The sequence below is a fragment of the Cervus elaphus genome, chromosome 29 (genome assembly GCF_910594005.1).
Source record: "Cervus elaphus chromosome 29, mCerEla1.1, whole genome shotgun sequence".
NCBI lineage: Eukaryota > Metazoa > Chordata > Mammalia > Artiodactyla > Cervidae > Cervus > Cervus elaphus.
Window position 1 is genome coordinate 60,438,580 of NC_057843.1, and position 16,732 is coordinate 60,455,311.

General features: G+C 56.7%; 1 protein-coding gene across 4 annotated transcripts in view; it reads right to left on the bottom strand.

Annotated features, from left to right (window-relative positions):
* Nucleotides 1-4,741: 4,741 nt before the first annotated feature.
* The window catches only part of TBC1D2 (TBC1 domain family member 2), a 45,888-nt gene continuing 33,897 nt past the window's right edge, over nucleotides 4,742-16,732 (bottom strand). For 3 of the 4 annotated variants that reach the window (XM_043890618.1, XM_043890616.1, XM_043890621.1), the window contains 6 exons: nucleotides 15,165-15,358; nucleotides 13,335-13,811; nucleotides 8,980-9,100; nucleotides 6,729-6,914; nucleotides 5,875-5,996; nucleotides 4,742-5,281 (listed from right to left, as the gene is read on the bottom strand). In XM_043890618.1, the coding sequence (XP_043746553.1) occupies nucleotides 5,074-5,281; nucleotides 5,875-5,996; nucleotides 6,729-6,914; nucleotides 8,980-9,100; nucleotides 13,335-13,811; nucleotides 15,165-15,358 (1,308 nt within the window). In that variant the 3' untranslated portion in view covers nucleotides 4,742-5,073. The remainder of the gene's footprint in view (nucleotides 5,282-5,874; nucleotides 5,997-6,728; nucleotides 6,915-8,979; nucleotides 9,101-13,334; nucleotides 13,812-15,164; nucleotides 15,359-16,732) is intronic. The other variant, XM_043890617.1, reaches the window with a different exon arrangement.

Here is a 16,732-nt window from a genome sequence, read left to right on the forward strand (position 1 = left end):
CTTCTCAGCCCGCCTGCAGGAAGAGGGCGGGGAGGGCCCCGAGGACGCCCTTCTTTCTCTCTGCGGCCAGGAGGGGGTGCTGCTGCCCGTTCTCGCCGGCTGTGGGGTTTTGCACGCTAGGCGCTGGGACAGAGATGGGGGTGGTCCAGCCTTTTCGGAATACCACCAGCCAGCACTTAATAAGCCGGGCACAGTTCTAGGCACCTTCAGTGCATCACCATAGCTTACGTCACACAAACCTATGAGGTTACCTGTTACTCATCTGTTTTACACGAGGAAGCTAAGGCACAGAGGTTAAGTAGTTTGCCGCAGATCACACACGGAGTAACTCAACCCTAGGCAGAGTGGCTCCCAAGCCCAAGCTTGTAACTACAGACCACACCACCTCTCTTGTGAAGAGCTCTTTGTTTAGCGTTGTGTGTCCAGGAGCTAGAGCAGTGCGTGGCTCAGTAAGTGTTAATTCGCCTAGCGCCGTGGCCAGTAACGGGTGCATCCCCCGCCCCGCGCTCTGTCACATGTCTATGCCTTTGTCCACGCTGTCCCCTCTGCCTGGACTTCTCTTCCCTCACCTCCTACTGTGCTTCCTTCCAGGGCCGGTACCAACGTCCCTCTCTGGGAAGTCCTCCCAGATTCCAGTGGATGTGCCCTCCCAGCCGAGTATCTGCCTTTTCCCCCTCGGTGCCATGATAGTGGGTGACTGGGACTGCATTTGGGGAAAGGCGGGTTGACAGGGACCTTTCAGAGGGGCCTGGACATATGGACCAGTGGGCCAGAGGGGAGGCCATTGGAGGGTTCTGCAATAGACACAACCTGGGACTCTTCCTAGAGATGCTCCTCATCCTCCTGCCCCTTCCGTCCCCCTAAGGCTGGTCCATTTGATGAAGGCTACCTGCCCAGTGATCACGTACGGTTGTGAGAGCTGAACTGTGAAGAAGGCAGAGCGCCAAAGAATTGATGGCTTCGAATTGTGGTGCTGGAGAAGATTCCTGAGAGTTCCTTGGGCAACAAGGAGATCAAACCAGTCAATCTTAAGGGAAATCAACCCTGAATACTCGTTGGAAGGACTGATGCTGAAGCTGAGGCTCCAGGATTTTGGTCATCTGATGTGAACAGCTGACTCATTGGAAAAGTCCCTGATGCTGGGAGACTGAGGGCAGAAGGAGAGGGTGTTCGAGGATAAGATGGCTGGCTGACTGGCATCACGGATGCAATAGATGTGAACTTGTGCAAACTTCGGGAGGTGAGGGACAGTGAGGCCTGGCATGCTGCAGTCCATGGCGTCGCAGAGTCGGACATGACTGAGCAACTGAACGTCAACACCACCCGCTCTCTGAATTGCACACGTGGAGAAACTGAGGTCAGAACGGGAATGACCTATCCAGGCATCTCTAGCTAGGAAACACACAATAGGTCTGGTCCCAAAGTTGGGTCCATCTGCTAGGACCTTCTATTGGGCCTTATTGCTGATTGAGATTGGCCAGAAATCCAACACCTTCCTGTGCCAGCATGGCCTTTGTTTAATTTGCTGTGTGTTGGGACGTTCCTGGTGGTCCAGTGGTTAAGACTCTGCACTTCGAAGGCAGAGGGTGCAAGTTTCAACCGGTGGTTGGGGAACTAAGATCCTGTATGTTGTGCGGTGGGGCCAAAATTTTCTTTTTTTTAAATTAACCTGCCATATGTGGGTGAATGTCTTCTGGGTGACCAGAACCTGTGTGTGTACGTGCGCAGGTGTGTGAGAGAAAGTGGCAAGTTCTCCCCTATCTGCCCCACACGGAGCTTTCTCTACAACGTGGTACTGTGCCCGAGGCAGGCTGAGCTGAGGAAGGAGGGCACCTGCGCGCCTGGGAGGGTCAGGGTCAGGGGTTGGCTCCACGCTGAGCACAGGCATCCTGTAGAGGTGCACGTGCGTCTCCCACTGCAGGGCGGCGTCTCCCACAGCGCCCCCTCCCGTTTTGAAGCCCCTTTATTCTTGGGGATATTGCCCCAGGAAGGTACCCTGGGCAACTCCTTTCCCTTACCTGTAGGATGGAGCGTGTCCTGACTGCTGGGGGCCTCGTGTCTGGGAGGGGGATGCTCTGAGCTGGGGGGCCCAGCCCTGGGGTAGGGAGGTGGGGCTGTGAGGGATCAGATCCTCCAGCCGGGAAGGCAGCAGTCCCTGGGGACGGTGGGGGCGACAGCTGTGGTGCGGGGCCAGGAACCTGACACGGGCTGGGCCCCGAATGCCTTTCAGGAAGAGCTGAGGGCGGGTGGGCCGGCTCCCGAGGCGCAGCAGCGCCCCGGAGTCTCAGAGTTCGCCCCACCCCCGCCACCCCCGAGCCCCTGCTGCAGCCTCTCGTCAGGCAGATGGTCCTTCCTCCCGATTTCCTCTGCCTGGGGTATCCCCACCGGCCCTCACGGCTCAGAGGCCATAGGCCAAGCTTGCCCTTTCTCCTGGGTTCTGGGGGAGGTGTTCTAGCTTGGAGGAGCTCTCCCTGGATTTTCCAGTTAGCAGCCTCTCAAGCTTAAGCGTGGCTGAAACACTTGTGGCTTTTGTGACTTTGGGCAAGTTGGTTAACCTCTCTGAGCCGTGGCCTCATCTGTCAACCAAGCTCTGTTCTGAAGTGAGTGGGTGCTCTGGGACAGGCAGCTCACATTCCTGGCTCCCGCTCCAGCTCCCCGATGCCGGGCTGGAGGACCCCCGGTCAGTCCTCGTTGCCGGTGGTCCCCAGCCCTGTCGCTGGACCACAGCACCCACGCCCCCCAGCAGGCTCCGAGCCAGCACTCAGCTGGTACTGCGGTGACACGGCGTTGGCTCAGCGGCGCAGCAGGGGAGGACACTCAGCTTCCCGGGCGTGGTGTGTGTGTGTGTGTGTGTGTGTGTGTGTGTGTGTGTGAGTGTGGTGGGGGGCGGGCAGGGAGAGATGATGTGTGTGTGTGTGTGAGTGTGGTGGGGGGCGGGCAGGGAGAGATGATGTGTGTGTGTGTGTCTGTGTGTGTCTGTGTGTGGGGGCAGGGAGAGATGTGTGTGTGTGTGTAGAACTTCCCTGCCCAGGCATGGGTGTGTGTGTGTGTGTGGAGGGGGGCGGGCAGGGAAAGATGGTGTGTGTGTGTGTGTGTGTGTGTGTGTGTGTGTGGGGAGGGGGGCAGGCAGGGAAAGATGGGGGGTGTGTGTGTGTGTGTGTGTGTGTGTGTGTGGTGGGGGGCGGGCAGGGAAAGATGATGTGTGTGTCTGTGTCTGTGTGTGTGTGGTGGGGGGCGGGCAGGGAGAGATGAGGCAGAGGGAAGGCAAGTGAAGAGGAAAGATGAGGGAAGCGGGGGCAGAGGCGGGTGGCAGACGGGCCGGCAGGGGTGGGGATGCTTTATCCAGCAGCCCCACTCTGAGCTGGGGTCACGTGCTGTGCTTTTGCCGAGGAGGGAATCTGGTTTTACAGGCTGGAGTCAGGGGGACCAGCTGGACCCAGTCTCCCCTGGAACCGCGGGCCTTTCCTGGCCCTCCGGGCCCTCCTGGTGATGCCGTCTTTATGGAGGCCGTTCACTGCCCAGGCTGTTGCTTCACTCTGCCGGGCAACCACTCAGCACCAGCGTCATCTCCTTTAACCCTCCTGGCGTTCCGGGAGGCCGGACCCCCGGTCTTCCTGGTGATGGCCCTGAGGGATACAGCCTGCAACTGTTGGGGGTGCAGCCAGGGCCCCCCCACTCCCCCAGGCTGCCCTAAGACCACCATCATGCTTCAGTTACTGTTTGGTGATGAAAGGACCTCAGCAGACAAAAAAAGTTTAGCAAATATGAAAGGGCCATCAAGCCTTGGTGTAGAGTGTTCACAGGAAACGGAGCTGGCCAGCCGCCCTGATGGATGTGGGAGGAAGGGAACCCTGAGGGTCCCCTCCCTGGAGCTGGTGGGGGTGGTGATGGGAGGGAACAAGGGGTCTGCTGCGCCAACCCCCCCAAGTTCCCACTGTGGGTGAGAGAAGGGCCTGTCCCTTGTCCCCAGCAATGGGTGTGGCCTCCTTCCCAAGCCTCGAAAAGAACCTTGGATCAGAGCAGGAGGCTTTTCTGTGAGAACCCCCACCCTAGTCCCTCATAGCAAAGACTGCTGAGCCCAAGGCTAGCCTGGCAGGCAGTCACAGGCTTTGCTGAGGAATGAGCTGCCCACATCACTTGCGCAGCCTCGACCCCTGCACGGAGTGGGATGGGGGAAGCCTGTCTGCTGAGGAAGGGCCTGGAAGAGCCCAAAGAGCTGGAGCTGAGTTCTGCACAAGCCGGCCCTGACTTGGCTGCAGGCTGTCTGTCTCACCACCTTTTCTCACTCTCTCCCAACCACCCAGTTTTCAAAGAGGTGACTCTTCTTGCCCCTGACTATGAAGTTGGTGGTGGGAGATCAGGCTTTGGGCAGCTAACCAGGGCTCTCTGCTCAATCCCCACACCAAGTTTCTCTTGATGGTGGACAGGGGTTTCCCTGGAAACCCCCCAACACCCCAGATGGGCTGTGAGGAAAGAGGAGAGGGCAGGTGCAAGGCTCAGGAAAACGGGTTGGTGGGAGCTGGGCCTGGATCTAAAGCCCAACCAGTATTTGAGAGACGCTGTCACCCATAAGGACAGGAGCGGTAAAGGCATACGGACCCAGCTCCTCCGGGAACCAGGACTGGCCCTGCAGAGGCAGCCTGAGAAACAGCAGCCGGGACGTCCTGGGCTGAGAAGGCCCTGGTGGTGTGACATCCCGGAGCCCCAGGCCCACCCAGGGACAACCAGTTACTGCGAACTGTTTAGGTTCCAGAGCTTGTGAACTATTTCCAGTATTTACACTGTTGTACACAGATAAAACTTAGAGAATGTTCAAGGCTACCCTATAAAGACAGCACTCTTGCTTGTCCGGGTGCTAAAGTGCTCTGCGGAGGCAGTGAGAAGGCGTGCATCCCGGGTGTGCTCACGAGGAGAAAACCCAACCAGCGGCTTCAGAAGCCAGCGTTGCAGTGGGGAGACCGGGCCCCGGAGAGCAGAAGGGACCTGCCCAGGGTCATGCAGCGCTCCACGGCTGTCCTGCTCTGGGCCTGCCGGCCCAGGCGAGAAGGCGCTTGGGGAGCGCGGGCGGCCACGTCAGGGCTCTGTGTCCCCCTCGTCCTCGCTGGGGCAGCCCTCGGGCGCCGAGGGGCCCTGGGCCGCCCGGGTCTCCAGGTATTCGGCCTTGAGCTGCTCCAGCTCATTCAGCTCCGCCTGCAGCCGCTCCCGGTGGGCCGCCCGAAGCTGGCGCAGCTGTTTCATGGGAAAGGGGTTCATGTTGTTGAAGGCGATGTGCATCAGCTTCCTGCGGGGAGAGCAGAGTCAGGGTCAGCGGGCGTCCTGGGCGCCCCGCGCTCACTCCGCTCAGGCGGCTGAGGCCCCTTCCTGAGAGGAAACTGACCGAGAAGACAGTTTCCACCCAAAGGGTAAGTACTGAGGCCGGAGGAAGCTTAGGGCTGAGTGACCTCTAACCCTGGAAGAGCAAGTTGGTCAGGGAAGGCTTCCTGGAGGAGGGGACTGTGAGCTGAGTTTTGAGGAAAAAGCACTGGTGGGCCAGACAAAGACAGGGCTGGTGGGAGTGCAGGAAGGCGTTCTAAGCAGAAGAACCTGTAAGGCCAGAAGCTCAGAGATGAAGGCTGTCCTGGGAACTCACCTAGCTCTGTTTGGCAGGATCCTAGGGCGTGGGTGTTGGGGGCAGGAGAAGGTGGGCTAGAAACGAAACTGCGTGGGGTCCTTGAAGGCCATGTTAAGGGGACAGAGAGATTCTGAGGAACGTCCCTAAAGATTTCTAAGCTGTGAAGGATCAGTGTTGCTAATGAATCTACACTGGGAACACCAGCCTCCTCTCTGCTCTATGTCCTGGGGTGGTGGAGGGGCGGGGTCAGGAGCGGGTCTCACCGGCTGTCACAGATGGTCTTGGTGAAGAAATGCAGGTACTGGTAGATCTCCAGGCTGTCCTGTAGCCTCAGGAGTGCCTCCTCGTTGTACTTGAAGATGGCCAGGGCATAGCGGAACACCACCTGGGGGGCAGAGTGGGGTTCAGGGTGGGGAATGGGGAGCCAGGGCAGGGAAGCCCCAGAACCCACACCCCCAGGCAGTGTGGACAGCCCTGGACAGGCTGCAGAGATTGGAGGCTTGGAAGAAACATGTGGGGCAAAGCCAAGGTGGGGGGTGGCTGGAAACCCCACGGGGGAGCTCAGCTGGCAATCTGGGGATTGGGAGCCTGTCTGTCTATGCAGAGAGCCTGGGCAAGCTGTTGCCCTGTTGGAGCTAATGAGGGTAACCCTGTCTTTACATGGGGTGCCAGCAGGAGTTGCATGGAGAGATGGATCCAAGGGCGCCTGGTGAACTGTGAGGTCCACTGCCATGGGGAAACGTGGCGGAGGCCAGCAGAGGGCCTGCCCAGGGTCTCCTCACAAGGAAAAGGGCAGAGCTGGGAGCAGCCCCCCATCCAGGGCTCAGTCTGAACAGGAGGAGGAGGAGGCAGTAGTGATGGGCCTTCCAGGGTGGCTGCAGCCCCCTGTCCAGGGGAGGGGAATCCTCCCAGCTCTAGGACGGTCTTCAGAGGCAGAAGCGCCACTTCCTCTCAGGGGTGCAGAGCACTTGAGCTGATGAAGCCAGGCTCCCTAGAGAGGTCCTCCAGAGCCCCGCTGGGTGGGCTCCATCCTCCCATCATCCAGGGGCAGAGTCAAGACCCAGAGGAGGCAGGGACTTGTCCAGGACCCTCCCGCTCACCCTCTGCAGCGCCCTACCTTGATGCCCTCGTAAAGGAAGGCGTCCCAGACCTGGAGGAGGATGTTGCTGATGAGACTGTCCGCAAAGACCACAAGGAACCAGTTGAAGGTGATGAAGGACAGGTCCACGCGGCGCTGTCCCAGGTGGGCCGTCAGCCGGGGCAGCTTCTCCAAGAGGAGGTCCTGGAGCACCCGCTGGTCCACCTGCAGCCAGGAGAGGGCCTGTCGGCTGCTACCCTGCTTGCTTCCCCTCTGCCCCTCACACCCAGCCGGCCCACACACTGCCCTGGGGCCGCTCCCAGCGGGGGCTGCCCCGTCTGCGGGCACAGCGTGTCCGGAGGAGCTGGTGCAGCCTGACAGGGAGACACGTTACTCCACAGGCGAGTAGCCTTCCAGGTTGGAGCTCTGATGCAGAGGTCTCCGTAGATCAGAAGTTCTGAGCCCGTGGGGTTTGGGCCCCTTTGTCCTGAACCCCAAGCCAAGCAGGAGCTGAGGCTGGGATCGGTTGACGCCACAGCCACGACTCGGCACCTGTTTTGGGGTCTGATGCACGAGAAGCTCAGGGCAAGGTCGTGGGGCCCGGAGCTGATGCTGCGGAGCGTGGTCACTGTCGTGCCTCCGTCCTTGTTTCACTGGACCTGGCTGATCACTCCCAGCACTGGCTCCTTCCCTGCCTAGGATATGGTTGTTCTGTGGTTGCCTCCTATCTCAGTGATGAGCTCATTTTAGGGTCCTCTTGCTCTTTCTTGGAACTGCTGGTTTCTCAGCCCTCTCCCCCTGTGTAAGTCTTCTTCCAGGCTTAGCTCTCGGCTGTGGTGAACACCCTCTTCCTTCCTTCCTCACCCTGAACTCCAGGTCCGCTGTGGAGCTCAAAGCCTAGGGTAACTGACTAAATCTTTAAGACGCCTCTGAACCCACTGAAGGATGCATGGATGGACTGATGATGTCTGAGATTTACTTCAGGCCATCAAAGTAGGGGGAGTGGTGTGAGCATAGATGAGAACAGTACTGGGCTCCCTGCGTTGATAATTATTGAGGCTAGGTAATGGATATGTGACGGTCCACTACACTTTCTCTGTTTTTGTACATTTGAAATTTTCTGCATTTCAGAAAATACATGACCAGAGATGGTGTGGCCATCCTGTGATCAGAACAGACAGCCAGAAGGAGCCTTTAGCTTTCTCATTATCTGTGAAAAATAATCCTCCATATAAGCCACTATTAGGAGAGATTAGCTCAAGTTGGAGGAGCAGAAGGTAGTGAACTCACCCCTTCTTATGAAAACACCAAAATCACAAACAACTGCTTAACAGCCATCAACAAAAAAATCGCTGGAACCTCCCCAAACAGGCATTTTTAAGTTGGGCCTCCCTGCCACAGAGCAAAACACAAGCCTCACCTGGTTCACCACCTGTTTCCTGATGACTCCTAAGTCTTCATCTCCACCCCGATCTCTCTCCTCACCTCTCCACCCAGAAGGAGAAAACAGTGTCGGGTGCTTGAAGTAGGAAGGGGGAACAGGATGGGGGTCGGGGTGGGGGTTGTGCAGGTAGTGGCTTGGCAGGTTTGATGGGGAGTGAGAAGGTTCCCTCTGAGTAGCATCTGTCTCTTCATCAAGCAGATGCACCGATACAGCAAGAATAGGACAAGCGGTGAGGAGGGAGAGGCTGAAGGGAGGAGGTGGGAGATGGTCTCGCTTTTACACCTCTCAACAATCCCAGGAAGCAAGGCTACTCCCGTTCAGAAGCAGGCAGGCCCGAGGTTCGGAGAGGGGACGCCACTTGCCAAGGGCACAAGACTGTTTGCCGAGGGGCGGGTTCTGACCCTAGCTCTGCCTGACCCCAGGGCTGGCCTGCGCCCAGAGGGCGGTGGAGGGGTTGTGAGGGGACAGAGGCAGCTGTGCTTCTCAGTAGGTGATTATGTGAGTGTGTGAAGCATCCCGGTCGTCCCGCCCTCCCAAGTCCCAGCTTCCTTGTTACCTGACCTCTCTTCTGAAACTCTTAGCTGGCAAACACCAAGTTACACTAGATTTTCTCCTCCTCCCTTCCCTAGGATATCTGCTGTCTCTCATAACATAATGTCCTCACTGGAGTAACAGCACCCTATGGTGTGGGCAGGGCCCTGACAGTTCTCAAGGCCATCAGCTCACTGGAATATCACAGCAGTCCCAGAGCAGGGTTTATTCATTGATTCAGAGATTCACTGGCTCCTAGGAACAATTCAGCGGCACCAGACTGCGTGGCCCCCAATCCTCTCCCTGCCCGCTCACCTGGGATGCCAAGAGCGTCTTGCTGTAGTAGTCGGCTGGCATGATGGTCTCCACAATGGCCACCAGACACCAGAAGGCACTCTCCTCCTCATCCAGGACCAGCAGAGCGATGGCCGCCAGTCTGGAGTGGGAGGAAAGGAGGCCTGGAGTGACTTGCGGCTGTCACACTGGGGCAGGTGCAGCTCCCTGGGGCATGTCCTCCCCACCACACTCCCTAACCAGGCTGCTGTTGCCAGAAACTGGGGCGAGATGAACATGCTTTTTAAGAGGACAACTTAGCGGATTTACGGAGCAATGGGGATCATCTTAGAGCAGGGCCTCTGGAGTCCTGTTGCCTGGGTGTGAATGCCCGTCCTGTAGCTTCCTTGCTGCGTGATGGCGAGCAAGGTACTTACCCTCTCTGAGCCTCAGCCTCGTAATAATCACAGGACTGATACAAGGATGAACAGATTAAATGCACACGAACTGCCTAGCGCAGTCCTAATGGGCTTCCCAAGTGGCGAGAGTGGTAAAGAACCCACCTGCCGACGTGGAAGACGTGAGACGCAGGCTCGATCCTTGGGTTGGGAAGACCCTCTGGAAGAGGGCATGGCAACCCACCCCAGTATTCTTGCCTGGAGAATTCCATGGACAGAGGAGCCTGGCAGGCTACAGTCCATGGGGTCGCAAAGAGTCGGACACGACCGAAGTGACTTAGCAGGCATGCATGGTGCCTAACGTGCAGTGAGATCGCTTTATAAGGTTTAGCCACCCTCATCTTAACATTCACGGGCTTTGAGACCTCGGCAAGCGTGTTAATCTCTCCCAGCCTGTCTCCTTACCTGTCAAGTGGGGCTAACAGTCTCCCCCTCCCAGGCCTGTGAGGCGTGAAGGAGACAGACACCAGCATCTTGCTCACTGTCTGGCACCTACCGGGTGCTCTGGGCTCAGGGTTCTCTATCTCCTTTGCTTCCCCTCTGCCCCAGAGTTACCACGAGGCTCTAGAGGCCGTGGGTAAAAAAGGAGAAAACTCCCCAGTGCTCTGCCTGGAAGAAGCACTATTTTCTCTCCTTCTCTGGCAGATTTTTCACCCAGGGTGAATCCTTTTTTTTTTTTTTTTGTCTTTTTGGTTGTGCCAAACAGCATTCAGGATCTTAGTTCCCGACCAGGGATCGAACCTGTGTCCCCTGCAGTGGAAGCACAGGTCTTAACCACTGGATCGCCAGGGAAGTCCCCAGGGAGACTCTGAGAATACATTGCCCAGGAATGTTCATGGCGTTATTCATAACAGTCAAAAGGTAGGAACAATCCAGACGCCCATCAGCTGGTTAGTGGATACTCAAAGTGTGGCACGTCATGCAGTGGAAAGTAGGTCGGTAAAAAAAGAACAAAACATATGGTATGACAAGGATGAACCTCAAGAACATGCTAAGGGGAAGAAGCTTGATGCAAATGACCACACATCATATGACGGGCATATGAAATGTCCACAACAAGAGCACTCACAGAAACAGAAGGGAGATTTGTCGTTGTCCAGGGCTGCAGGTGGGAGTGGAGGGTGACTGAGAATTGGTGCAAGGTGTCTTTCAGGGGTGATGGGAATGCTCTAAAGTTGAACTGTGGTGATAGCGACACAACGCTGTGAATTACTCCAGATTGTTGAGTTGTACACTTAAAACTGGTGGGGAGAAAATGGTCAGTGATGAGAGGCTGCTGGCGTTCACTAGGGGCCTAGCAACCCCTTGGGGCTACAGCCAGACTCCAGCTGAATACATTCAGGCCTGAGAAGGTCTGCAAAGGAGGGTGATGTGGGAAAGAAAAAACTACTAATACTTTAAATAACTCTACTTAGATATTAGAGAGAAATGAATTTTAAAAGTTTGCTCTGAACTAGCATTAAATCATTACTATGGTATCTGTCTTGCTCTAAACAGGCTGGGTTTGTTGCATATAAGCAGGTTCTGTCCTCCTGAGATGCCACACATGCAGTTCTAATGGATAGTAGCGCTCAGACAAGTGAAAGGGGCCGGATGTGAAGGGCCTCTGAGAGAATACAGCACACTCTCCACATTTCAACAGGCTCTATTACAAATGTGTGTGCACGTGTGTGTGCATGCGTGTGCACGCACACATGTGTGTGTGTGTGCGCTCCGTCATGCCCGACTCCTTTGGGATCCCATGGACTGTACAAATAACCTTCTGTTTAAAGCAATAGTATGAATATCTGCCTAAAAGCCAATAAATACAGCGTTCAAAGAAAGGAAAGAAATTCCTCAGGCCTTGGTCTCAGCTGTTCCTCTGCAGCCCTCAGCAGCCTTTGTGCAGCCTCTTTCCACCCCGGGAGAAGCTTCTTTCCTTCCTGCTATGGGAATTTCCCCCTGCTCCTTCAGCATAGATTAGACTCCAAAACTCATATGTGGCTAACCCCATTCTTGCTCTCAAAAAAGTTAAATCTGATCAGGAAGAAAAGTTTCTGCGTGCTCTCAGCACACTCTGCCACAGCTCCCTTTGTATGGGCAGACGGTAGGAAGGACCAGGTCTGGGGGCTGGAGACCAGGGTTAGCAGCTGGCTCAGCCCCTATGCATAGTGAGACCCAGGTCAAGTTCCTTAGCTTCTCAGACACTCTCTGTGTCAGTGGGGCAATGTGGGCACCAACGCCTACCTCTCAGGGCTTTCCTGAGGATTAGATGACATCAGGTATGTTCCTGGCATCCAGCAGGCTCTCATTAAGTCTTAGCTCCTACCCGACCTTTGCATGAAATGTACAAATCATACATACTAATCTCACAGCTTTCCGCTCCCTTCAAATCTCATCTTAAAGAGGATTCAAAAGTTTGTCCTTTCTGAATTTTAACGTGTTCAAACAGATAAGTGAGCATGTTTCTGCTCAGCTGCTGAATGAATAAATGTATAAATTTCTACGGACATCCCCTATAGCAGATGTTTAGAGTGGTGTGAAATCTGAACAAGTTTCCAAGGGCATTATTGTTCAGGTGTAACTCTGAATTCCCAGAAATTGTGCATGTGCAGGGCTTCCCTGATGGCTCAGTGGTAAAGAATTCGCCTGCCAGTGCAGGAAACGCAGGTTGGATTCCTGGGTCGGGAAGATCCCATGGAAAAGGAAATGGCAACCCATTCCAGTATTCTTGCCTGGGAAATCCCATGGACAGAGGAGCCTGGCGGGCTACAGTCCATTGGGTCACAAAGAGTGGGACATGACTTAGCAACTAAACAACGAATCCTCAGTTTCAGCCAATCTGAGCTGGGAAAAAGGTATTAAAAACAGCTACCTTTGGGAACCATTCCAATTTGAGTAGGGACACTCTGAATATTTATTTGGTGTTAAGTAAATGCATACACTTATTATTCTGAAAAAAGAGCTTATATATGAATGGCTTATGTAAATTTTGTCTGAGTATATATGTGTTTAAATTAAGTTGAACCAAAACTTGCTTTAGGAAATATTTGAGATTAGGCCACCTCTATGGGGACAGCCTTGAGAGCTCCCCACAGTACTGGAAAGGCACCTCTCTGTCTCTTTGGAGCCTCCCAAGAAGTCAGAGAGGTCAAACGGATGGGGACAAGCAGGCGAAAGGACATGTTGAAGACAGAGTTGGGCCGGAGCCCCGGCCCTACCAAGTCACCCCGTCCCAGCCCCGCCCTACCATCCCTTGTCTCCTGCTGTTGAACCAGAATTAATCCAGGCTGGGCCAGACTCCTTCCTTTGGGAATTTAGGCCTGCGACATGAGGGTGTCAACAAGTGGGCTGCTGAAAGCCTTGACTCAGGGGCTAAGGTCTCTGTTCTGACAGTCCTGATGGGCCGGAGGTATCCACAGAATGAGTGAGGCTGGTCTGCTGAGAGAAGGAAGCGGCCGTGCATTACGAGGGGTCAGAGACCTCCAGGGAGGGCTGCACAGTCTCGGGGACGGCACGAACGGCAGCCCTGGGTTGTGCTGTGGCCCCACTAGAGACAGCGGTCGCCGTGGCTTGCAACGACCGTCTGCCCCCGGCTCTGCTTCCTCTCCCGACTCCCGGGAGCTCCCTCTGGAACATTTACAAATCTCTTTTCCTTGGGCTCCTCCGAGTGGGTTTTGTTCAAAGCCATGACCCCTGACCCAGGCAGCGAGCAGGATGGGAGCCAGCAGCGGGCCACACGACCCCAGCGGCCCTCTCGCGTGCTCTCCGTGGGAGCGGCAGCACCCCGAGGGCGCGTCACGGGGCGGGCACGGGGCGAGGAGCCTGGGGCTCTGGCCCAACTCTGTCTTCAACTTGTTCTTGCCCCTGCTTGTGCCCGTCTGCTCGACCTCCCTGGCTCCTTGGGTGGCTCCAGCGGGACAGAGAGGTGCCCTGGAAGGTCGCGGCCGCGTAGCTTACCTGTTTAGGCCCTGGCAGTAGCCAATGGTGGGGTTCTGCCAGGAGAAAGCCAGCAGCACCCGGCGGAGCTTGTCAGGGAAGCCGGAGGTGGGACAGGTGAAGTGCTTGTTGTTGGGGAAGGTCCGGTTCAGGTCCAGCTCGATCTGGCGGGCAGCAGGGTGCTTGCAGGCCTGGCCCCGGCTCAGCAGCTCCTGGTAGCAGCCGGGGGCCTGCAGGTGCTGGACGCGGCGGCGGATCAGCCACCTCCAGACACGTGGCCGGTGCTCGTGGGGCACGCCCGCCCGCAGCAGCTGCTTGAGCTCTGCTGAGGGGGCCAGCTCGCCCAGGGCGGCCCAGCGCTCCCGCAGTGGCCGCTGCACGGCCTCGTGGGCCAGCAGCTGGTGGGAGTGCACTTCCAGTGCCTGGATCTTGGCCAGCAGCCTCAGGTCCTCCACCTCATAGCTGGGCACCGTCAGGAAGCCGTACTCGTCATACTCACTGCCAGCAAAAGCCCAGGTCAGCGACGCTTTGCAAGGCCCTTCCCCAGATAAAGGGCAGCGAGGAGAGCGGGGGCCCGGGCAGGGAGCCTGCGGGGCTTTACTGTAGGCTGGCCATGTGACTCAGGGCAGGCCACTTCAGTGCTCCGGACCTGTTTGCTCTGCACAGTGGGTACAGGGCCTCTGCACTGCCTCATGGAGACCCAGTGAGATCCTTGGATGTAAACTGCTAGGGGCTAGACAGTGCCTGGTACATAGCAAGTGCTAAACGAGATATGCTCATTCATTCTGTGCAAATATAAAGGGCCCTCGGGACTTCCCTGGTGATCCAGTGGTTAAGAACTTGCCTTGCAATGCAGGGGACGTGGGTTCAATCCCTGCTTGGGAAACTAAGATCCCACAGGCTGTGGAACAGCTAAGCCCATGTGCTGCGGCTAATGAAGCCTGTGCGCTCTGGGGCGTGTGCGCTACAACTAGAGTCTGTGCGACACAATGGGAGATCCCGCAGAATGCAACAAAGATCCTGCATGCTGCAACTAAGACCTGATGCAGCCAAAGAAATAAGTATTAAAAAAAAAAGAACCCTGTTATTACTCCATGAAGCCGTAGGTCCGAGGAGGCCTGTACTACCCTTGGACAGCCACACTTCCGCAGCCAGGAAGCCCAAGGCCAGACAGGGAGCAGGCAGCACAAGCAGCAGCAGGACCGGGCAGCAGAGACCCACCCCACACAGCCTCTCACCAGTCAGCATTCGTTTGCCCCATTACGTCCTCTGCCTGTGCCGTCTCATTTAATCCTCATGATCCTGCGAAGCTGGTGATCTTAGCCTACGCCTTAGGGAGGCTGAGTAGGAGGCTCAGAAAGGTAAAGTGACTTTCCACGGTTACACAGTGAGAAAGCCAAATCCGCTCCAAAGCCTGGGTGCCGGCCACTGGACCACCCAGCCTCTAGGGACCTTTGACCCCAGCCACAGCCCCTTCTGTTTTATTTAACTGCCCAGGTCCACTGTCCTCAGCAAAGGCTTGGCTCAGAGGAGGCAGGTGGCTTGTGTCCCCTCCTCCCCTCTCTGACAAAGACCTCTGGGAGACAGTCTGGGGCAGCGGGAAGAAAACAGAACTCGGGAGCCAGGCCCATGTCAGCCACACTAACGCGCTGTGTGGCCTCGGGCGGGGCCTGCGCCTCTGTGCCTGCAGCGCCTCTCGGCTATAAAATGGGGTTCATGCCATCCACACGCTCATCTGTCTGACGGTGCAAGGAGGTGGGGGGGGCAGCGCTCACACACGGGCAGCAGGACGGGCAGCAGGGTGGCCGGCGGCACCCGGGGCCCGCAGACCCAGCCCTGCTCTCGGCTCACCTGACGGCACTGGGGCCGAGCACGGCGCTTTCGGCCGAGGCCTCGCTGGCTTCCCACTGCAGCGCCTCCTGGATGAGCTGCCTCAGGAGCTCGGAGCACTCGCCGGCCTCCGCCCCCAAAGCCTCCTGCAGCCTCCGTAGGCCCGCCAGGTACTTGCTCTCCACCCGACAGTTCTGGGCTTGGAGGTAGGCGCACTGCGGGAGGGAGGGGTGGCGGTGGTCAGGCCGCCTGGCTGGGCTCGGGCCAGAGCCCCGAACCGCTTTAGGCGGTCCAGCCCTTCTTCCAGCTCTCACCTCCCACCGCCCCCCGCCACCCCAGCCACTCATATGAACAGGAGAGGAGCCCTGAATGCAGGAGTTTACAGGAAGGCGGAAAGGGCTCCAGGCGAGAGAAGCAGGCCCGGGGCTGCAGCTGGACTCAGAAACACGAGGGGAGAGGTGGGCAGGGGCAGCACCGGCCCTCGCATGGCCTGCAGTCCCGTCCTAGTTCAGCCCTAGGCGGGGTGACCAGAGCGGAATTATTAGCCTCTGTGCGCTTTAGTGTCTTCATCCGAACACTGCGGACAACAGACTCTGCCTCAGAATTCCTGTGTGACTCGGATGAGCCAAGGCATCTGAAGCCCTTGCAGGGCACTTGGCCCAGAGCAGGCTCCCGGTAGGGGGTACACCCGAGCAGTGCCCCGGGGATGGACGTGGAGCTCTGGACACTGCCCTCGTGCCTTCTAATGTCACCTGGGGGGCTTGTTCTAGTCCTCCAGCACACCACCTCTCCCCCACCTCCTGGGGCACACACTGCACATTCCCCATCTGCCTGCCCCCATATCTTCCTGTTTCTTAGGATGCCTCGTGATATTTTGTTGCAAATGGAACATCTGAACCTAATAAGGTGGGGTGGGATGAATTAAAGAAAGCTCAGCAAAGAGAAGAGTCGGGTCAGGCCTGTACGGGGACCTCTCAGGCCCTGTCACCTGCAGCGCTGATCCCTCCAAGCAGGAAGAAGCGCACACCTACATCTCTGACCGGCAGGCGCCTCCGCTTCATTCTCCAGCAGGAAAAGCAGAGACTTCAGCAGTCCAACCAACGGGCAGCCTCCATACCTGGGGCTCCCGGTTTCCTCTAGTGGACTTTCTGGTTATCACAGTCCCTCCTAACCCTTCCCGTTTCCCTATAAAAAGCAAGTTTCCCTTCCCTGTTCCTTGAATTTGCCTGCGGTTCACCACAGTTCATGGATCCCAAGTTGCAACTCCTCTGGTTAGTCCTGAATAAACGCGCCTTTGCTTGTAAAATAACTATTAGCCACTATATCATTAAAGCTGACAGTGCTAACTCTGGAAATCAGATTCCCTCCGTTACTCTAGGGTTTGCTGTTTTTGTTTTGATTGTTTACGCCTCAAGGGCAGCCTGAGGTACAAACTTAAGTTCTTAGGTCTTTTCTGCGCCTTTCCCGGGACACGTGTGGTCACTTTCTAATTTCCCCCACATTTGCGGTTGTTTTGGAATATATAGGTAATACCTGGCTCCCAAAAGGGGAAAAAGAGAAGTATGAAGTTGGCAGGAGGTGGGGGGGAA